The 23,752-nt window shown below is 48.6% G+C and overlaps 1 protein-coding gene across 4 annotated transcripts in view; it reads right to left on the bottom strand.

Annotated features, from left to right (window-relative positions):
• LOC137425210 (mothers against decapentaplegic homolog 1) overlaps nucleotides 1-15,508 on the bottom strand; it is a 34,703-nt gene extending 19,195 nt beyond the window's left edge. The window contains exons 1-3 of one of the 4 annotated variants that reach the window (XM_068113399.2): nucleotides 15,335-15,508; nucleotides 8,900-9,258; nucleotides 8,558-8,729 (exon numbers count right to left, since the gene is read on the bottom strand). In XM_068113399.2, coding sequence (XP_067969500.1) covers nucleotides 8,558-8,729; nucleotides 8,900-9,127 — 400 coding nt within the window. In that variant the 5' untranslated portion in view covers nucleotides 9,128-9,258; nucleotides 15,335-15,508. Of the gene's footprint in view, nucleotides 1-8,557; nucleotides 8,730-8,899; nucleotides 9,259-15,112; nucleotides 15,312-15,334 lie in introns of those variants that run through there. The other 3 variants (XM_068113401.2, XM_068113400.2, XM_078776410.1) reach the window with 3 other exon arrangements.
• Between the last annotated feature and the right edge of the window lie 8,244 nt (nucleotides 15,509-23,752).

Consider the following 23,752-nt stretch of genomic DNA (forward strand, 5'->3'; position numbering starts at 1 on the left):
CGCCGGGGAAGGAGGGCCCCGAGGTGAGTAGAAAAAATGGCGCGAATGTGCTTTTGGCGCGCTTGGGACAGAGACGAAACCCGGGCGGTCGCGGAAGGTCCATTGTGCGGTGTACGAGGGCGACTGGTGCGCGGTATGAGAGAGAGTGTGCGCCGAAGCGTGAGCGAGGAAAGTGTGCACCAGAGTCTGCGATGATTGGGTGTGTAACAGGAGTGCACACCCGAGGGTGTTACGGAGTGTGTAACGGGAGTGTGTTACAGAGTGTGTGCAGTAGTGCACACCAGAACGTGTTGCAGAGTGTGTGCAGGAGTGCACACCCGGGGGTGTTACGGAGTGTGTAACAGAAAAGTGTGCGATGATGGTGTGTGAAAGGCGTGAGTGTGCCTAGGTGTGCGGGTACGAGTACGGAGTGTGAGGGAGAATGCATACCAGAGAATGTGGAAGGAGAGTGTGCAGTAACGGAGTGTATGGGAGGCGCGGGGACGCCTGGGTGTGCGAGTGCGGAGTGGGTCGGGAGTAGTGAGGACGCGGCTCAAGCATCGACACCGAGCGGGGTAGCGTTTAGCGGGACGGATAGCGGACGCGAGCCCCCGGTGAGTTGTGTGCAGCAGGGACCGGCGGGGATCGATGCCGCGGCGGTTTCACAAGGACCGACGTGCACGATTCGTGCCGGCCCCCGCACTGTATGGTTGGTGCCGTGCCGTGGCGGCAAAGGCAATCGGCGAGGTTCAAGGGGAGGTAGGAGATTTCGGAGCCGCGCAACCTGGCGGGTGCGGTGCTCCGACCGTGGACGGTTGGGTCACCGTGCGTGGGACCGCGAGGCCCCGCGCAGGGATGGGGCTCTGCACCTCGGCCCGTCCATACCTCCCCCTTTGGATCGAAAATGCCGGACGGACACCACATACAGGCGACTAACCACCCGCATGGATCGCTCGGCCCTTGGAGGTCGAGCCGTGATGACAATGTACATCCACTTGGTGAGGCTCGAGTGTAGCGGACTGATGAGAGTAGTGTACCCTACGTGGAGGAATGGTAATTTCACCATTCCTCACACACCAGGGCCCATGAGCATTAGTTTAGGGGGATGGCAGTGATAGGCACATGGGGGGTGCCAGCAATGGTTACCTCCATGGGGAACCGAAGCTAGCCGAGGAAGGGCTAGGATAATGATAGGGAACTAGAAGACTGTAGGGACATGAGATTTAAGTAGTGACACTGTACCTATAGTGGGGCCGTAGAGAGGTTAGATGGTTGATAACGACGAGGGAGTGCATAATGTAAAGGGACGACAGGGAAGCACGAGTTTTAGGGGAAGTAGTCAGCTAGATGATGCTGTGTATGTGAGGAATTGTGATGAGACAAGTGGAATTGTGTTTGAGGTGTGCGAGCACAAAAGGTGTGCAAGAAAAGTGGGGTGCAAAATAATTGGTGTGAGAATATTTGGTGTGGAATGCTTGGTGTGGGAAGAAAAGGTGTGGAATGCATGGTGCAAAGGATTGAATGGGGGAAGAGTGGAACCCATTCGTGAAAGCCCATGGGGGGTAGTCTAAAGCCAGGTAGAGGGAATAGGCAAAATTTGTATGGATATTGACACCTGTGGTGCAGGTAGTAGAACAAAGTGTTTTGTTGGGTGCATGAGTATGTGGAATGGCTGGGCGTGTGGCTTAATTGGTGCGTGTGGATATTGGGGCACTCCGCCACTGGTAGTTTGTTGGCCAGTTGAGGCCGCAGGTAGGCTCTGGGAGCCGGTTAGTTGTAGTGTGAGTGGGGCCCGAGGATCCCAGGAGAGGACCCGGGTTGCCCAATGCCAAGGTGGGCATCAAGGGGTAAAGAGCCAGGAGGGGCCTTCCCCAGTTTAGGTAGTCGCAGGAGCAGGTAAGCTCGGGTGGCGACTTCAGTGGCGGAGGTGCGCAGGTAGGTAGACCTGCTAGTGGAGCCACACGACCCAGCCCTGAAATTGTGCAAGGGCACAGTATGAAAATTTGTGGGAGTGAGACCCAAATTTTGGAGGACACCACAGAGTGGGCAATGGGAATTCGGGTTCTTAGAACCACATAGTTTAAAGAGGCCGATTGGCAGGGTACGACCCCGGGTAGTTTAAAAAGTAAATGTCAGTAGTGTAGTTAGGATGAGAAATCCCTTCGCACCATCCACAGCCAATCACCGAGGAGACGAAGCTCCACACCAAGACTCTGTGAACCGTTTGAATGGTAAAGACGCATCACGACGTAGTGTGACATTGTGTTTGTTCCATTCCTTCCTTCCTGGGAGGGATTGGGAGACCAATTCGAAAATAGAGGGGGATATGGGAGACAAGACGTAGAGACGAATTGTAAATACAAGGAGGGCTAGGGTAGTGTAAGCCGACGGTGGGGGGTATGGACGGATAGGGACGAGCCTGCTCTGCTCGCTCTTCCGCGCCCCTCGCATTGCATTACCTTGTTTTTCTGTGTGCCGTTGCGCCCTTTCCACTTTGCTGGTCGTGCTTTCTCTCCCCCCACCCCAGGACCATTTTGGAGGTGGAACTGTGCAGCACTATCGACCTGTGCAGCATCCCTGCTGCATCCTTCTGCTGCACCCTTGTTACATCTGTGCAGCCAAACTGTGCATCATTTGCTGCCATATCCTTTTCCTGAACCTTGTTGCACCTGTGCAGCAGTTTGCTGCCAAACCCTTTGCTGCACCTTTCACACTATGGACCACAAGCTTGTGGCCTTGCACCTCTGCTGTGCAGCATTTTGCTGCAAAACCATTTTGCATTTTCGGACCACTTGTTGAGTGGCGTTAATGTCACGCAATCGGACCACATGAGAGTGGCCCTGCCTAGCAAAGAAAAAGAAAGAAAATGAAATAAAAGCATTTTTGTGCATTTTTATTATGGTGTGCTAGGGATGAGAAGATGCGTAAGTTTACGTAGCCCTGAAGATTAAAAATGGCCTGTATGCCGGTCCAGGGGCCAGCCGGTTTGATATATGCACTCAGAAGAAGCAAGATGCAAGAAGCAAGAAGCAAGATGCAAGCAGCAAGTGTCAGGATTTATGAGTGTGTGTTGGTTTTGCTGTGCTTTCTCTCCCCTCCAATCTTCTCTTCCAAAAAGGACAGGTCCTGGGTCATAGAATTGGAAATAAGATTAAGTTTTTGTGCTTGTAAATATAAAAATGCTGCCCACCGGCTATGTGTTTAGTATGACAAATTCCGGAATTCGGTTAATTGTGGGTGTGAATCTGATAGATAGCTACTCAACGCAATAGGAGGGACATATATAGTGTTTTAAAACTGTCGCACACACTGGTCAGAGTAAATGTTAGGGGGAACCACACCTATATGTCACATGTAAAAGTAAAAGTTAGTTTTGCATGTCATTCTCTAACCGGTCGTTGCATTTGTTGGTTGTGACTCGGGGACGAGTCTGACGAGGGAGGGGTGTAGTGTTGCGGTTTTGTCTTTTACAAATAAAGGTTAATTTCCCCTCATAGTTTAGTCACACTACAACACGTAGCCTCGCGATAGTTCAGTTATTTCATCGTAAATGTAAGCGTAGTCCTTTTCCTGTGTTCGTTTTGCGTTGAGTAGAATAATGAGAGTTAGGTCTCCTTCCAATGCTTTATGCCGCCTCGATGCTTTGAGTTTTGGCGCAAATTATCACGAGGCCGGCCTGACAAGTCAATGCAGGCGGGACAGGAGAAGTGGGAGTGACCTGGTAAGCATGAGCCACCAATCAGGGCTCGAGGGGAGTGGCTTAGCACTGCGGCAAAAGGCGTGGTTTGGAACATTCGATACGGGCCAGGGCGGAACCATATAACCCTGTGCCCGAAGCCCCCACCTCAGTTATGTGGAGGACATGCGCTGAGTGATGACCTTGAGTTATCGGTTCGAAGCGCTGTGTGAATTACAAGTTATGAGAAGGGAGAGGCGCTCGTCGAGTTAAGAGTCCTGAGAGTGCGCGGTGTTGAATCAGGTTATGAGCCGGGGTCCTCTGTTGAATTCAGTTACAAGTTGGGTGCACGGTTGAGCTCGAGTCAGATCCTCCGTTGAGTTACGAGAGTGAAAGCACGCCGTTGATTAATCGCGCTGTGAAGGACCGCCGTGCCGGGCGAGAGACGCGTATATTTTCCCGCCTGCCTGCTCTGCCTTTGTTCGAGATACGCGCTGCGAGGATCCCTCCCGCCACCGCCTGCCTTCGTCGGGGGACGTGCTGTGACCGCAAGAGGGCCACGCCGAGTGAGCTGTTCCTGAACGACCAAGCCGGCGCGTTCAGCGCATGAACTTTTCTTTCTTCATCCCCCTGTGTGTGAATGGGCCCATCGTCTGGGAAATAAGTTAAGACTGACTAAGATCTGCCCTGTGTGTCTGTACTTCTACCGATCATTGTAAATAATAATTAAACGTGTTATTTGTTTGATTGGACCGTCTCGCCTTTTCCCTCATTGACTGAGCGTGGTACGAATAATATCGCTCTAATCGGGTTCCAATAACAAGGCAATAGCACGGACCACGTGGTGCGCCATCCGCTCGGGATCCGCTCGGGATTGTCCCGAAACCCTGTCCCAAGTCCGACCAGAAGTGGCGACTCAAGTCTCGCGGTTGCGATGACCCAAGGAGAACAAGGGGCTTAATCTCCCCTTGGTAAGGGAACGGGGTCGTGCGAAACCGTAACTATATATATATATGTATCTATATATATATATATATATATATATATCTATATATATATATATATATATATATATATATATATATATATATATATATATATATATATATATATATATATATATATATATATATATATATATATATATATATATATATATATATATATATATATATATATATATATATATATATATATATATATATATATATATATATATATATATATATATATATATATATATATATATATATATATATATATATATATATATATATATATATATATATATATATATATATATATATATATATATATATATATATATATATATATATATATATATATATATATATATATATATCTATATATATATATATCTATATATCTATATATATATATATATATCTATATATATATATATATATATATCTATATATATCTATATATATCTATATATATCTATATATATCTATATATATATATATATCTATATATATCTATATATATATATATATCTATATATATCTATATATATATATATATATATATCTATATATATATATATATATATATCTATATATATATATATATATATATATATATATATATATATATATATATATATATATATATATATATATATATATATATATATATATATATATATAAAAATATATATTGTTGCGGTTTTGAGTTTGTACAGTGAGTATAATAAAGGTTAAAATTTCCCCTCATAGTTAGTCACACAAGCAACATGTAGCCTCGCGATAGTATAGTTATGTCTTAGTATTTGTGAGCTTAGTCCTTTTCCATTGTTAGTTCTGCATTGAGTAGAGTCAGGAGAATAGGCCCTACTTATACCGACTTTCCAGCTTCCCTAAGCCTCATGCCCCTTTGCGCTAACTTTGGTTCATTTTGGGCGAATTAACACGAGGCAGGCTAGGAGGGTCGGGGCGGAGTCGAAGACGGAGCGGCAGAAGCGCTGACGGTAAGCATGAGCCGCCAATCATGGCTCAGAGGTGGTGGCGGCGGCGTTGCGTCACAGGGTGTGGTGAGAAGGTTCGAGAGGGTTCCAGAAGGTTCGGGGGCATACCTATATAACCCGTGGCACAAAGCCCTCAAAAGGACTGGCGCGCACGCAGCAGCAAGAGGTCTCGCGTGAAAGGGATTGATGAGAACGGGAGGACTTGCGCGAAAGGGAGTGATGCTGGAGGGCTCTCGCTGATGAACAAAGGACGCAGTAGGATTTGCCCAGGGAGAACTGGGCACTAACCAGCTTGGAGGGATCGAGGAAGAGGAGTTGTGAGCGTCCGAGAACTGTGCAAGATACGCTGGCGAAGCCCGACGCGCATGAACCGAAATACGCGCTTTTATAAGTGACGCTCGGTTGAGTTTGAGGCCGATCGCTATACAGTGCATTAAGACGCGCGAGTAAAAACGGCTGTGTAATCGCCAGCCGTGCTGAGAGTCCTGCATTTGCCGTGCCACCTCATCATCTGCCTTTGTTCGGGAGACGCGCTACAAGGTTCCTGCCATCGCCTGCTGCCATCTTCGCGGGACGTGCTGGGACCGTGGAGAGCCGGACGGGGGCCGTCTCTAGGTGACCACGTCGACGCATTGGCTGAACATCTACCCATATGCAATTCCCTGTGTGAGTGAGACGGGCCCGAGTCCGGGGAATAAGATAAGATTGATTAATTGCTGTCCTGTGTCTCTGCGTCCTCGATCACTGTACATACGTGTGGGAATAATTAAGCCTGTGTTCTTCCTTTCTTCCATTCCATCGTTTCTGTGGTTTCTTCATTGGCTAAGCGTGGTACGAATAGGATCGCTCAAATCGGTTTCCACCAACTAAGACTGCACGGACCACGTGGTATTCAATCTGCTCGGCGTACGCAAACCACATGTGGCTCGTGCGAGGCTTGCTTCCTCGCTTCCGTGGCGGCGCAGGGAATTAGGTACGAGCGAGAATTGGTCCCGAGACCCTACTCTGCGTTTGCCCGGAAGGGACGTGTCAAGCCTCGGTTCCGCCAAGCCCAGAAAGAACAAGGGGATTAATCCCCCCCTTTGTAAGGGGAAGTAGGGCGGCAAAGAACCGTAACAATATATAGATAATTAGATATATATTTACGGTTTTGAGTTTTGTACAATAAAGGTTAAATTTCCCCCTCATAGTTAGTCACACAAACAACACGTAGCCTCGCGATAGTTTAGTTAGTTCATAGTATGTGTGAGAATAGTCCTTTCCTGTGTTAGTTTTGCGTTGAGTAGAGTAATGAGAGTAGGTCCTTCTTATACTTCCATTGCCTTATCCTGCCTCCATTGTCTTATGCCTCTTACACCGCATTGTGCTGCCTTTGGCTTTTTGGCGCGAATTAACACGAGGCCGGCCTGGCAAATCGAGCAGGGACCGAATGAAGGCGACAAAGAAGCTGACGGTAAGCGCGAGCCGCCAATCAGGGCTCACAGGGTGTGGCTGCAGCACTGCGTCACAGGGCGTGGTTGGAAGGTTTGAGAAGGCTCAGGGCGTCGCAGATATAAGCCGTTGTGCAAAGCCACCAGGATCAGTAAGGGGGAGTCGAGCAGTAAGTGGAGTCGAGCGTCGAGCAAGGAGTTGGCGGTGAGTTGGCATTGAGTGAGGAGTTGAAGGAGCGCGGTCAGCAGTAGAGCTTGAGAAATACGAGATCGGAGAAAGACGCGCATGAACCAAGATACACGCTCGTATGAAAGTGACGCTCGGTTGAGCTTGAAGCCGAGCCGCTAGAGTGCATCGAGTTACGCGAGTGATAGCGCGCTGGTATTTTATTGCAAAACGCGCTGTGGAACCGCCAGCCGCGCTGAGAGACGCGTACATTCCTTCCCGCCTTCCTGCCTCATCATCTGCCTTTTGTTCGGGAGACGCGCTACGAGGATACTTCCACCACCTGCTTGCCATCGCGGGACGTGCTGTGACCGAGGAGAGCCTGACGGGGCCGTTCCTGGACGACCAAGTCGGCGCGTTTGGCCTGAACATCATCCTGCCTGCAATTTCCCTGTGTGAGTGCGAACGGGCCATGTCTGGGATTTTATAATAAGACTGCTTAAGTTCTGCTCTGTGTCTCTGCTTCCACCGATCATTGTACATAATATTGGCGATAATAATTAAACCTGTGTTCTTCCTTCCATTCGATTGTTCTTGTGTTTTCCATCATTGACGAAGCGTGGTACGAATAGAACCGCTTGAATCGGGGTCCAATATTAACGGTGACTGCACAGACCACGTGGTACACAATCCGCTTGGTGTACTCAAATTACACGTGGCTGGTGCGAGGCTTGCTTCCCCGCTTCCGTGGCGGCGCGGGTATTTAGGTACGAGCGAGACTTGGTCCCGAAACCCTACCTTGCGTTTGCCCGGAAGAGGCGTTTCAAGTCTCTCGGTTACGCCAGGCCCAGAAAGAACAAGGGGCTTAATCCCCCCTTGGTAAGGGTAAGAAGGGCGGCAGAAATCCGTAACAATATATACGTATATACATATAATATATACATCACACACACACACACACACACACACACACACACACACACACACACACACACACACACACACACACACACACACACACACACACACACACAAAGCAATTCCCCGTGAGAGACACTCATCAGAAATCAACCTTCACACTACAAATTATTTACTACTACCGGTATGTTACTTTTGTGTACATTTTTTTTTTTTAAAGTCTTGGATCACGGAAGAGCGAGAATTTACCTGGCATTCAGCACAAATCTGAATGTAACGGTTATTTACAATAAGTCACGTGCTTTCTGCAGGAAGAAAATGGCACCAAATTGGCACTTGTGGCATTCCACCAAATCCTGCTAAGGTGCACATGGGCAGCAAAGCATGGTCCACTCACTAACCAGGACTTTCCACACGCTTGTAGTGATACGGGTTGATGCACACTTCCTTCTGCTTCGAGCCGAACGGGAACTCACAGCCCTCAAGCGGCTTTAACTCGTGGTGACTCTGCAGGTCAGGCCAGCGCCATACCCGACAGTAGATCACGTGGGGCAGGCCTTTCCTGTGGGAGACCTGCCAGATGCACATCGGATCAAGGTTCGAATCGATATGGTCGAATTAAGGAGCGGAATATGCAATTTCAGTTTATTTTATCATCATAATCCTCATGTTGGTAAACTGCAGAAAAAAAGTTTAACTTCAGACAGCATCACCACGAAGACGTAAGGACGGCGCAAGCTCACCTGCAGGCGACCATCCAGTGACCGTGGAATAGTGACACATTTGCTCGTTTGCCCTGGACTGCTCAAAGCCTTCTCCAATTCCTCCAATGCTCCCTTCTTCTTCTTCAACTTTTTCACAAGTGAGTCCACAGCCTTCTCTGCCCATTTTTCCTCCTCGTCACCTTGCTTCCAGCCCAGTAACCGTTTGACTGCCGGGCTGGTGAACGAGAACAGGCTCACGACGGACATTGCCGCCGCCTAAACCACGCCACCGCCCTGATCCGTCGGGTCACTCCACTTCACCTCGCCACCGTTATCGGGGGCGTCTCGCAGAGCAAACCTCGACAACAGTTGCCCGCTTCTCGCCTAGAAAAACGCAGCTGAGGCACATGGAGGGATTGGGGTGGGGGAAAGAGAGGATCGGGGTTGGACGGTCCGTGATGCCAGTCGAGGTTTCAAAGGGAGTGGCAGCCAAGGAGATGTGCAGCAAAAAGGCGTGGAAGAGCAAGCAGAGAAAACAGGCACATTAAAAATTCATCACAAATGCACGAGCACACTCGGCACAGATACACTGCCAAAACAAAGGGATAAAAGCCCGTTCTTTGGAATGGATGGCCACCTGCAAAGCTACACAAGCACCTGGATAACCAATTAACTCGCTGGCTCACCAGTTAGCTCACTTGCGGAGTGAGAGTTTGAAAGACAAAAGAATCAAAGATGACAAAGGTATTTGGAGAGGTGAAAAATAAAAACGTTTACGTCACAGACACGGACGCAGTCGGTCTGCTTTGTGCTCGACAGGCAACCAGGTGTCAATGGGCTACATCAAAGAAACCCCCAAGGATTGAACCTCTTGAGCTTTTAGTTCAAAGCCGTAGCCCAAGCATCATAAAGTTGCGATTGCCTTGGGATTACATGGCACGTCCATTTACGGATACATCGAACATGCAGGATTGTGTAATGACGTTTCATTCAAGGTGACGGACGACGACACACCTCCGCATGCTCGGGTCACATCACGACTCACGAGTCACGCAAAGTAGACTCATATGAGGAAGGACTCCATATGACATCTGTCGAGCACACTCAAACAACCGAAGGAGCAATCAAAACAACCTTTCATTCCTGTGCGAGAGCAGAAACCCTGCACCAATCGGCAATGCACAGGTGATATCCGAACAAATAATGTTTCCGCACTGGAGCGGCAAATCGCACTTCAAGGTGCCTTCCCGAGATTTGAACGACATGAACCAGTTGAACAGTAAGCTTGAAGTCATGTTTTGGCCATCTCGGTGACATCACCACCGAGGCTAAGAACTGCACTTCTCATCAACAGGTGGTGGAGCTAACCAGTATGACTTAAAGAAGCATTCCATTCTTGTACAAGGAAATGCCCCCATTAAGTCAGAATTGCCCCCTTTTAAACATCTGCAACTCAAATAGCAAGGCCGACCGACATGCGACATAGCCATAGGCGTATTCTTTTGATACAAATAGCAAGGGATCTTTTTACACGCGCATGATGCAGATGGGACAGCTGGTTTGACATCTGCAAACTACCGCACGCTGTACAGTGCATTCAGAAAGTATTCAGACCCCTTCACTTTTTTCACATTTTGTTATGTTGCAGCCTTATGCTGAAATCGTTTAAATTCATTTTTTCCCTCATCAATCTACACTCAATACCCCATAATGACAAAGAGAAAACAGGATTTTAGAAAGTTTTGCAAATTTATTAAAAAGAAAAAACTGAAATATCACATTTACATAAGTATTCATACCCTTTGCTATGACACTTGAAATTTAGCTCAGGTGCCTCCCATTTCTCTTGATAATCTTTGAGATGTTTCTACACCTTGATTGGAGTCCACCTGTGGTAAATTCAATTGATTGGACATGATTTGGAAAGGCACACATCTGTCTATACAAGGTCTCACAGCTGACAATGCATATCAGAGCAAAAACCAAGCCATGAGGTCGAAGGAACTGCCTGCAGAGTTCAGAGACAGGATTGTGTCGAGGCACAGATCTGGGGAAGCCTACAAAAAAAATTTCTGCTGCATTGAAGGTTCCCAAGAGCAGTGGCCTCCATAATTCTTAAATGGAAGAAGTTTGGAACAACCAGGATCTTCCTAGAGCTGGCCGCCCGGCCAAACTGAGCAATCGGGGGAGAAGGGCCTTGGTAATAGAGGTGACCAAGAACCCGATGGTCACTCTGGCTGAGCTCCAGAGATCCTGTGTGGAGATGGGAGAAACTTTCAGAAGGACAACCATCACTGCAACACTCCACCGATCTGGGCTTTACGGCAGAGTGGCAAGACGGAAGCCAAACAGTTCAATGTTGGTTTCATCAGACCACAGAATCTTGTTTCTCACAGTCTGAGAGTCCCTTAGGTGCTTTTTTGCAAACTCCAAGCGGGCTTTCATGTGTCTTTCACTTTAGAGAGGCTTCCGTCTGGCCACTCTGCCATAAAGCCCAGATCGATGGAGTGTTGCAGTGATGGTTGTCCTTCTGAAAGTTTCTCCCATCTCCACACAGGATCTCTGGAGCTCAGCCAGAGTGACCATCGGGTTCTTGGTCACCTCTCTTACAAAGGCCCTTCTCCCCCGATTGTCAGTTTGGCCGGGTGGCCAGCTCTAGGAAGAGTCCTGGTTGTTCCAAACTTCTTCCATTTAAGAGTTATGGAGGCCACTGTGCTCTTGGGAAACTTCAATGCAGCAGACATTTTTTTCTAGGCTTCCCCAGATCTGTGCCGCGACACAATCCTGTCTCTGAACTCTGCAGGCAGTTCCTTCGACCTCATGGCTTGGTTTTTGCTCTGATATGCATTGTCAGCTGTGAGACCTTGTATAGACAGGTGTGTGCCTTTCCAAATCATGTCCAATCAATTGAATTTACCACAGGTGGACCCCAATCAAGGTGTAGAAACATCTCAAAGATGATCAAGAGAAATGGGAGGAACCTGAGCTAAATTTCAAGTGTCATAGCAAAGGGTATGAATACTTATGTCAATGTGTTATTGCAGTTTTTTCTTTTCGATAAATTTGCAAAACTTTCTAAAATCCTGTTTTCTCTTTGTCATTATGGGGTATTGAGTGGAGATTGATGAGGGAAAAAATGAATTTAAACGATTTCAGTATGAGGCTGCAACATAACAAAATGTGAAAAAAGTGAAGGGGTCTAAATACTTTCTGAATGCACTGTATATGGTAGCAGCACCTCCTGTATACAGAACAAGAACATGCAGGTCGAGACACGAGAAGTCTTTTTCTTTTTTTCTTTCTTTTTTCTTCTTTTCAAGGGAGGCTTGTATACAGAGTCGAGGCTCGTGAAAGAGCTAACATTTATCAAACAAACAAATCAAACAAACAAGCAAACAAAGTATATAAAAAGGGGAGCGGTCGACAAGATGGGGAGAGAAGGGGAGGAAGCACACAAACACAACATTTGAGAGCAGAGACATTGGGAGACGTGTGGGAGGGAGAGGGCCTGGGGGGAGGCAGGATAGGTATAAAACGCAAGGACACCAAGGACTTCCAGGACAGAAGTTGGTATTTCAAAAACGTGGATTTGGGGTGAAATTAGCGGGGGTAGAAAAGATCAAGGTTTTGGATTGGGGAAGATAAGAGATGGTGGTGAACAGCCGTTTTAAAGACCTGGAGGGAAGAGTGGGATTGAAGAGAGTGAGGGAGTTTGTTCCAGAGGCGGGAGAAAAGAGGAATGAAGGAGTGAAGGAGAGCAGAGTCTTGATTTTGGGAGTTTAACCATTAGAGGGTTGCAGGCAGATCTTGTGCGACCTGTAGGAATATTTGGGGGACAGAGCCCAGAGAGAGCTGGGGGAGCAAGGCCGGAGATGAGTCGGTAGAAGACGGAAAGACCACCAACCTGCCTGCGGTGAGTAAGTGAAAGGCCCTCGGAGATAGCGTCATCGCGGGAGATTCCAATGATTCTGAACGCTTTGGTTTCAACAGCATGAAGACGAGCTAGGTGCGAGGCAGGAACACCAGCCCAGAGGGGAGAGCAGTACTCCATTGAGCTGCGGATGAAAGCCTTGTATGTGTTGAGGAGCTCAGGTGGTGTGCTAAGGGAGGACTTCGCACGACGGAGGATGCCCAGTCGACGACTGGCTTTGGAGGCCAGCTTGGAAATGTGGTTTTCCCAGGAAAGATCGTGGCAGATAGTGAGACCCAAAAGCTTGAGTGACAGAACTTCTTGGAGAGGATTATTCAGAAAGTAGATGGGAGGGTTGGTTGTCCAGTCGGTCTTTTCGGAGAGACATCGTAAGAGATTTGTCAGGATTGAAAAACATGTTCCACTTGTTTGCCCAGTCTGTGATTTTATCCAGGTCTGCAGAGAGTGAGGCAGCTGCAGACTGCCGATCTGAGGGATGAGGAATGGAGCGTCAGAGAGTGGAGTCATCAGCAAAGAGATAGAGAGGATTTTCAAGAGAGTCAGAGAGATCATTGATGAAGACCAGAAAAAGCACAGGGCCCAGAACACTGCCTTGGGGAACTCCAGCCTGAACAGGAAGAGGAGATGAGAGAAACCCATTCAGGGCCACACGTTGACTACGACTAGAGAGGAAGTCCGCCAGCCATGCGTGGAGATTTCCATGGATACCAAAGGAGGAGAGTTTGGTGAGCAGAGTGGGGTGCCAGACCGTATCGAAGGCACGTGATATGTCGAGGGAGACAGCTCTAATTTCCTGTTTGGCATTGAGGACCTCCATCCATTGTTGAGACAGCAGAAGCAGCATGTCCAGAGTAGAGTGACCTGGTCTGAAACCAAATTGATGATCAGAGATCAAGCCATTGGAGAAGAGGAAAGATTTCATATCCGAAGCAATGATGGATTCCATGACTTTGCTGATAATTGGGAGAAGGCTGATTGGTCTGTAATTGCTAGGATCTGTTTTTAAGACATGACATGACACGTCATGTGGAGGTCACGTCATGACACATGACCTCCACAGGTTTTGACCCGCAATGAAGCAGCTCAAGACAGACGAGTCCACTACCACGGAAAGGACTATCCTTGGGGGGGCATGACTGCAACCCAATGACGTCACCCTGCGTTATTTATTTATTTGGCTTAAGAGAATGAGAATGTGGCCACAAGCAGCAGCATACTCACCCAATCGGCAGCAACGACGACAACAAAATACCGGGAGCATTGGAAATAGAAGCAGAACGTTGGAACACAACCCACATCGGGCACACCAGAAGTGGACAAAGGTTCACCAATGCCCCCATCCAACGGCTGAAAACAAGATGCTGGAAACCATTTGTGCGATTCCATAAGAAAAGGGAGGCTTGGAGCCAATTCCCTGGAGCTGAAGAGCGCACACACCTGTCCGCCAAGGCCGCATGCACAATAATACCGATTTTGCTTTCTTAACTTGAAAGTGGAGGACCGGGGGGGTGGGGGGGGGAGGAGGGTTTTGACACCAAGCTGTAGCACCAACTGCATTCTTCCCAGGCACATCCTGAGGTCCAGATGTCTTCCTGTGTGGACACCCATAAACCCACAACTCAAAACCTCGGCCAATTTGCCGAGCAGGGGCGTCTGCGGCTCCGGGTGGTTGAGAATCCCAAACGAGAAATGACCCGCAACCACGGATGCTCAACCAGTGCCAAAGAGTAGGTGATAAACAGTGATTTAGCATTTGGATAACAACAACAACGACGATGCACATCATCGATGGGATTGTTATATGGTGATTACAAACTGGTGGTGATGTGAACAGATGAAAAAAAGAAAAAGAAAAAAAAATGATGTAAATCGTGGACTTGTGAAACGTCATCACGTCGGGGTCGAGGCTCATGACAGCTTGTTAAACGTCATCACGTCGGTGTCTTTAGTCTTTAGATACACAGGTGTCGAGAAGTCGCAACACCCGGTAAACAACACGGGGTTTAGGAAACCAGTCATCGGGTTAACAAGGCGAAGCTTGAGTGCTTGTGACTTGGAGACAGACGAGGCGAGCGGGACGAGGAGGAATAAATCATGAAGGAAAATAACAAATATCCCGCCGAACGAGGAACCGAGAGCGGGATGGCATTGATTCGCCATTAGAAGTTGAGGTGAAATAAAAGGAATGATCAATTGAATATTTCAAACAAAACGAAAACACTAAAAGTAAACAAACACAGGAATGATGGGGAAGGAGGTGGACAAGTGCGATTGGGGCACCCGGGCCCTTGGACTCGGATCAAGCACGATTTCCTCCTCACCTTTTACTTTGACCCCATAATAACATGGCTCCCTCCCCAGCTCATGCACACACCAATAAAAGCAACTCTCCGCCGTGTCTGGGGCCATGAAGGGTGATCTCCGAGAGAGAGAGACCTCACCGGTTAGGCCTAAGAGGCGAATCAGGCCGGGCCCGCCATGTTTAACGCCTGACACCTCTCGCTTCCCACACACAGTCACAAACCTCCCTCCCCGTACCGTACCTCCGTACTCTCGCCTCACACACTCTCCTTCCTCGTCAATCTCGTCCGTTTCCTCGTTCACCTCGTTCGCTCCCTCGCAGCTTTGCACCGATGTCGAAACCCCCAGCAGTGCCTCTTAACCCGACAGCATCTGTGGGTCCGGTAACTCGCAGTCTCGCACGGACGGCCGAGGGAGGGGAGGATGTGTTTGAGGAATGAGTTAACGAACGAACGAGGAAGGATTTGGGTGAAGGATTAATTGAATGTATATACATATGTGAATGTTTTGCCGCATCCACAGTCCACACTCCAAACACTCCGAGTCTCCGAAGGCGGGATTTCTCAGCCAAGGGCGAGTTCTCCAATCCGAAACCTGAGGGAAGCAAATCTGACTCGACTCTCCACAGTCTACAACACCACATGGTCGACAACACCACAGTGCAAGGAAGGCTGAATCGACGGGGGTTGGAGGGTTATTTATTTATTACGTACGCACATTGAATTTTTTTTTATTTCACCTCATGCCTCCCGCAGTCTTTATCAGCAATGCTCACCTTATATTTTTCTCAATTGAACCTACGTAATTAATTACGCAATACCTGATGTGATACATTACGTATGTAGGTAGCCTGAATACACAACCATAAATATAAATCCTCGAAATGGTTTTGCAAGAGAAAGGTGACTCGAATGTAATGGCGTTAAGGACTTAGGGCAAGGTCAATTATCTATCTATAATTCCAGTAATCTCTGTACGTCTGTACGTTTGTACGTCTGTACGTTTGTCTGTGACCGCTGTTTCTCGACAACCACGGGTCCGATATACTTTTAACTTGCCAGGTATATTGCTGGGGACCCGAGGATGTGCCTTTTCAAGGTTTCATATTAATCGGACAATTACTTACCGAGCTATGTCCAAAAAACGATTCAACCAATCAGAGAGCAGCGAACGATCGCGTGTGCCGAACGTGGAGGACACACTCTGCCTCGGATGGCACATTTGAGAGCGTATTCATTTATTTCACGTTTGCAAACTATGTTGGCGTTAAACTATGTTTTAAAACTAATAAAACCGAATTTGCGATTCATTCGCTTTCCTGCGCGTTTGTGCACGCGATGGCGATTTCTTTACCAAACTCCGGAAGCCGTTCGCTTTGGACCAAACCATTGCATGTAAATAGAGGGGGGGGATTGTCACCGTACTCGCAAGCCGTTCGCTTTGGACCAAACCATTTCATGTAAATAGAGGGGGGGGATATAATTTTAGATATAGATATAGTACGGGCAATGCCCTAGTCTATCTATAATTCCAGTAATCTCTGTACGTTTGTACGTTTGTACGTCTGTACGTCTGTACGTTTGTCTGTGACCGCTGTTTCTCGACAACTACCGGTCCGATATACTTGAAACTTGCCAGGTATATTGCTGGGGACCCGAGGATGTGCCTTTTCAAGGTTTGAAATTAATCGGACAAGTACTTACCGAGCTATGGCGATTTAGCCGTTCGCCGTTCGCTTTGCCGTTGCGAATGGACCAAACCATTCATGTAAATAGAGGGGGGGGGGGGGTTCTGTGGTCGTTCGCTTTGGCTTTGCGAATGGACCAAACCATTCATGTAAATAGAGGGGGGGGTTCTGTGGTCGTTCGCTTTGGCTTTGCGAATGGACCAAACCATTCATGTAAATAGAGGGGGGGGGTTCTGTGGTCGTTGCGAATGGACCAAACCATTGTTTTTTTTTTGCAGTTTTTTTTTTTTTGCAAGGAACGGGCACCCACGTACGGGCACGTCCTAGCTTATATATAGTACGGGCATGCCCTAGTTATTTAAATAACGATACCGACATTCGTTTCCAAAACGTGTTCCTTTTTCTGGAGAAGAAGAAGACGTTATGGGGCATGATGACGTAACAATACGAGCATCGCGAGCACGTACGTACGTTACGTATCACTCACACAGATTGCACTTCTCTGGGTATAAACGTGGAGTGGTCGAATCGAGGTTTACTTAGTCGCTGATGTAGTGCCCCCTTTTAGAGGAGGAATTTGGCCAGGGTGACCGCGATAGCTCACCCTTCGGCAAGCACACCATCTTTAACGTACACCAATACCATTACCAACCAACACCATGTTCATAGCTGCGTCGATATTCGAACACAAGCTAGCATTCAACTCCAGTTATACATTATTCAATCGCGCCTGAACGAGATCTCGTGTTTCGCGGGAGTTCGAGGTCAGGGGGTCAATTTATTCCCGCCACGCCGCTAGAACTATATCACTATGTCAATCAGTAGGCCATATTGGTACACACGCAAACAATCTTCGATATCTGACCTGCTCATCTGTTATATAGTAGTTATATCAACTTAGTGGTAGATTACTTACCTTCGTTACTGAAAGTGGGCGGAGGTATTGTTTTCATCCGTCTGTTTGGCTGTAAACAGGATCTCAAACAGTTGTGGACGGATTGGGACGAAAGTTGGTGGACACGACTTTGGGTGTGTGACAAGGAAGAATTGGTTCGATTTTGGTGAAGATCCAGATTCTTGAATTTTTAAGTGATTGCTGATGAGGGTCAAACTGAGTGATTTTATTTTTTTGCAAAAGAACTGATTTTTGTTAAAAGTATTTACTTGTAAGCTGCACAAACACGACTTTAAGGTATTAAGCAGACCGGGGAGAGCAAAACATAAGGAAGGGAAGGGGTGCGTTGCGGGAAGACAAGAGGAAAAAGGGGGAGGAAGAGAAGAGGGGTGAGTTGGTGAGAAGAGAAGGTGGGTGGTGAAGTGGGGTGGAATTAGGGATGAGTGCTTCGAGGCTGGGGTAGAGTAGAGGATTCGTGTGTGGAGGGAAAGTGACAGGCAGGGTGGCAGGGAGCAAGCGGAGAAATAGCAGTGCGCGTGCATGCATGCACACAGGATTACTATAACAGGCTAGGGTAGTAGGTCCAGCAAGTCAGCCTAGGTAGCGCTGCTGATTGATGACCAGAGTCCCAAACTGATCAAGATGGTACAGGCCTTGCCAGGTGGGCAGCAGCTTAGAAGCAAGGTCAGGCTAAGTAGTTTGAATGTGGGATCAATAGAGGGGGGAGGGATTGAGGTGGTGGAGATGATACAGACAAGGAGGTTGGAAGTGTTGTGCGTGCAGGAGACCAGATGGAAAGGAGACAGGGCGAGGAAGTTTGTGGGAGGATACAAGCTGTTGCACATAGGTGAGGATGGAAGGATTAAAGCATGGGAATAATCTACCATATAAAACAGTTTGTGTGTTTGTACAGATGTCTGTCCCCCTTCATAAGGGTAGGTTTTAAAGGCCAATCTTTTAGCACGAATGTGTGTTCACTACTGTCTATTTTTTAGGATAAAACAAACTCGAAAAACATTTTCCATAAGAGTAATTATGTCTCTTCTATTGGAATTGTAGAGTGGCTTGCAAACCGAGCATCAAGGGCGGTGTACAGAAGGGGGGTTTTTTTTTTTAAATAAGAATAAATACAAGACACAGGGAGGTGAAATTCACTGCACGTGATGTGCAATACGCAGAGTAAAACAAGTGTTCATTTATGTCCGCAGAGAAAATAAATGAACTACAAGTACAGATACATTCAAAGTACACCACCCCCATGCCAAATAATTAAATATCCTACAGCGCGGCATTGCCGGGGCGCCTTTGGTGCCCGGCAATACCGCAGTGCAGCTCATAGAGACTGCATTGGGAGAGAGAGGTGTACACTAATTGATTGATTAATTGTATTGTTACAGACACGACTTTGATGTTAAGGTGGGCCGAGCGGAATGGCCGTCGTGTCCGCACAAATTACCCGTTTGTACTCGAACGTCGACGAAGCCGCGCTACGCTGGCTCAATAGGAAAGAGAAGACACCCGGCTGGGTTATAATGACACAATACGACACCAGGGGTTCAGTTCTCAAGACCTCCGGAGGAGGTTATATTAAGGCGGAAGGTTAGATTACAACTACAAGAGGTACATCATAGGAAGACAGGCACTTAGACACAACCTTATATTATTCCCGACAGACCACAGAGAAACAGGACAAAAACTGACTCACACGGGGTTTGATGGCTAGGAAAGGCAGATAGCGATGGCTCAAGGTGCACTCTTGGCTCAAAGCAGGGTACACGGTTCGGTCCAGAGATGCGGGGAGGTCTCGTCGCAGCGCTCAGAGGTGACGTTCTTTCTCAGGCCTCTCCAAACTCAGGCGTATCTGTTTCAGCGCTCGCAGGTCCGTCTTTCTCCAGCTGGGGGCGAATCTCACGTCACATCCGGCGCGTGGCCGCGTATATCCGGCGGGGAGTGACACGCCCTCGGCTCGTTAGCTCCGCCTCGTGGAATCGGCACGTTGCTTCTCATTGGGTGCGTGCGGGGGGGGTTACTGGCTCCGCCCCCGACGAGGAGCTGACAGCCAGCCCCTTCGGGGTAACCCCGTGGAGCGCATGGTCTGGAGCTAATCGAGCCGGTGTGAGGACGCATCCTCCCCCGCTCCGCCGCCATCCCCTCTGTTGTTGTTGTAATTGTTGTAGCTGTAGTTGTTGTTGTTGTTGTTGTAGCTGTAGTTGTTGTTGTTGTTGTTTGGGGGAAGAAGATGGGAGGAGGTATGGGAAGGTCCTAAACTCACTACTGGTGCCATATAATCACATTCTGGTGCAACGAAGAGTCATAATTAATGGAAACGAGGCCTTAACTGACATAGATTAAGAATAACTAGGAAGATGTCCGAAAGTTGTCTACGTGTGGTGCGGTGGACCTGGGCACGACATTTAATGGGGGAATAAGGGGAAGGTCGGCTCTACTGATTGTTATTTACATGCAATGGGACTAGGGAATGGGGGACTGGGGAAAGTTGGGGAGTATTGGAGAAAATAGGGGAATATTTACAAGCGGATATGGAGGCCAAATTCCATATTCGCAACATTGCACCCTTCTCTACCCTCGGGGCGTCCCGACCCGATAAATTTTTACCTACTTTAGTGTGGCACGCAATGTAGTTCCCTCTACTATTAACTCTACCCTGAGTGCGACAGTTTTACAGATATTCACAAATGAGTAAATATGTCCCCCTGCGACGTTGCACCCTTCTCCTCACAGAAACACACCCACAGATAACCGAATCCGGAAAGAATTCTCAAACTAAACATACAGCCGGTAGGGAGCATTATTTACAAGACTACGCTGCTATTTACACTACGATCCAGGACCTGTTTTTGGAGGAACACATGCAGATGTTATGCATAGAGAGAGCGCGCTTGCCAACATCGATACACCAACCCACGAGTGCTCTGTGGCCGACGGCCTTTAATAACGTGCAGAGCACCCTTCCCGAGCATCAAAAGCACCACCCCACCACCAATCGGTGCAGTCACCATTGTTCATTGGAATAAAAATAAATTCGACAACCCCTAACCCTGCAGGTGTCTCTTGCTCTTCTTGTGGTGCACTTGGTGGTGTTAACTATTAGTGGTTCACCTGTATGGCATAGGTGCCACGTTGACCCATAGGTCCATCCCCGGGTGGTGCTTGGCCGCAAACGAACTGCGGTCCATTGTGGGTGGCCACAAACATTGCGGTCCATATGGTGTATCGATCCCGGCAGCAAACAGCGAAAGTGCAGGCCCACAACTGCGCAGCCAGCACCTCTCTCTCCTCTCTCTCTACCCCAAAGCCAGATCCTCGGAGGTGGGAGACAAAAGAAGAAACAAGTGAGTAAGGTGGTAAGGGCGCAAAAGTGCACGCAATGCAAGGTAATGCACACTGGGGGCACATGGGAACCAGGTGAGACAGGTACGTTCCTATCGTACGCCCCCCCCCACCAGGTAACCTACATGGCCCCTCCCTTACCCCTTACTGCATCCACACAACACAACACTACCCATAAACATCTACTTTACAAATCAACAAACATCCCTACTGTCTTCCCCGTTCCTCCCATATACCAAATTCGTCTTCTCTCCCTCCTAACCAATCAAATTTGCCATTTTCAACTCTCATCAAAATTTGCCATTTTCAATTCATCATCAGTCCCTCCTAGGGAGGGAGAGATGGAATCACCCCAATGTCTCATCCACGTCGTGATGCGTCTCACAAATCCTCACAGCAATTCTCATTTCTGCAACACAACCAAAGAAAACACAGGTGTGGAGTCATCATCATCACCACAGGTAAGTGGCTGCGTATGGTGCGACAGGTTCATCAATCCTAACTATTTCCTAAATGACTTTAACAACTTTACACTACCCGGGGTCTTTCTCCGGCCAAACCATTGGCCCTCTTACACTATGGGTTCTAAAAACCAATTCCCATTGGCCAAACTGTGGTGCTTTTCAATTTGGGGTCTCACTCCCCCGATTCATCTCCCGGTGCCCTCGTACAATTTCTGGGCTGCGACGTGTACCTCTCCCAGTGGGTCTACCCACCTGCACACCTCCACCACTGCAGTTGCCTCCGAGCTTACCTGCTCCTTGCCCTAACCTAACTACCTGGGGAAGGCCCTCTGGCACTCTCCCCACTCCGTGCCCTCTCTGGCACTGGGCTGCCCGATCCACACCCGGGATCCTCAGGCACCCACTCACAACTACCGGCTCCCAGAGCCCACCTGCGGCCTCACCTGGCCGACATCCTCACAGTGGTGGAGTGCCCAACCAACTACACACACTAACAGGCTACACGCCCAGCCATTTCCACAACACTAATGCACCCATTCACAACACCATTCTGCAACCGCACCACCGATGCCAATATCCAACCACAATTTACCTGCACCCTCTACCTAACACTTACACTACCCGCCCCGGGTACTCGTGAAAGGGGTCCACTCTTCCCCCATCCACACCTTCGCACCATGCACACCACTCCGTACCACTTACTCCAACTCTCTCCACACACCTGCACCTGCACACCTGTGCTCTCACACCTGGTGCCACCGGCACCCTTCTCTCCCCAAGCGCATTCGCGCTGATCCACACACTCACTACTCATACACTGCTCCACACACCTGTCCAGTTGCACACCTGTGCAATCACACCTGTTCAATTCTCACACACACAGCATCATCTCAGCTAACTACTCCCTTCTGAAACTTGCGCTTCCCAGTCGTCCCTTTAAACTATTGCGCTCCCACGTCATTATCATCCATACTAATCTACCTGCGTCCCCACTACAGGTATCAGTCACTAACTAAACTTAACGTTACCTAATGTCAATCTTCGCTAGATCCCTACACACCATATCCTAACCCACCCGGGCTAGTTTTCACTGCCATACACCCCATAATCTAGTGCTCCTTTGCCCCCACATGGGAAGGGTGGTAGGGATGCCATCCCACCACATCGGGGGTCTCTCACTACCAATTTTGCACATCAAATTTCAACAAATTAAAAATTTGCCAATCACTGCCCATCATCTGCCAATCGCTACTGCCAATCCCTTGCCAATCATCAAATTTTGCTTTTCTCTAATTTTGGGTCCAAAACACTAACCTCATCACCCAGTCTACTCACTAATACCTCTCGGTGCGCCAATCCCTGTCCAAAGCCCGGCTTCGTGAAGCCAAGCAATGGATGCTGGTTGTTTTGTGCCTGCGGCTGGATGCGTCCGGCATTCGGGACAGGGACGGGGGCTTACCCGGGCCGAGATCCCACGCACCCCCTCGGCGTGGAGCCATCCAATGTCCCGATCTCGACCTGCCGGCACGTCTCCACAAAACGTGGTCGCCATGACGACCCTTCCTATCCAGCTGCCCGCTCCACCTAGTGGAGCCTGGACGCGGCCGTTCAAAGCGAGGCCCGGCACGCACCGAGGGCCCGCTTCGGCTAAAAGTCGCTCTAACCTCTAACCCGTGTAACGTCGATGCTTCACCTGCATGCTTACACCCCGCAGCCCGTTCCTTGCTCACACATCCAGCCGTGCCCATGCTCCTCGTACCTTTCCTTACACACCCAGGTACCCTCATTCCACTCACAGCCTTGGTCACACACCTGACCACCGAACACTTTGGCACACACTCGTTGGTAGCACACCTCACCAATACACCTCTTCGCGCCCCCTCCTCGGTCACCTCCTCTGTGACAATCACAGGTGTGCTCTCATTCGCACACCCAACCACGTGCCTCACCACCAACTCCAGCGTGCATTCCCACTCACGCTCTACCATTCCAGGTGTGCATCCTTCCATCCCAGGTGTACATCCTCGCTCACCTGTCACAACTAACTCACGCTCCTTGTCACTCTCAATACTCTCACCTCCATTCTTGACAGCGCACTCACCCTTACTCTTGACAGCGCACTCTTCCCTCATGCACCTGTCCGTCACACACCTTTCTCGCGCACACTCTCCCGTTACACCCTCTGTAACACTCACCACAGGTGTGCATTCTTCCTTACTTCTGACAGCGCACTCTTTCCTCATGCACCTGTCCGTCACACACC

The sequence above is a fragment of the Myxine glutinosa genome, chromosome 4 (genome assembly GCF_964187855.1).
Source record: "Myxine glutinosa chromosome 4, kmMyxGlut1.1, whole genome shotgun sequence".
Lineage (NCBI taxonomy): Eukaryota > Metazoa > Chordata > Myxini > Myxiniformes > Myxinidae > Myxine > Myxine glutinosa.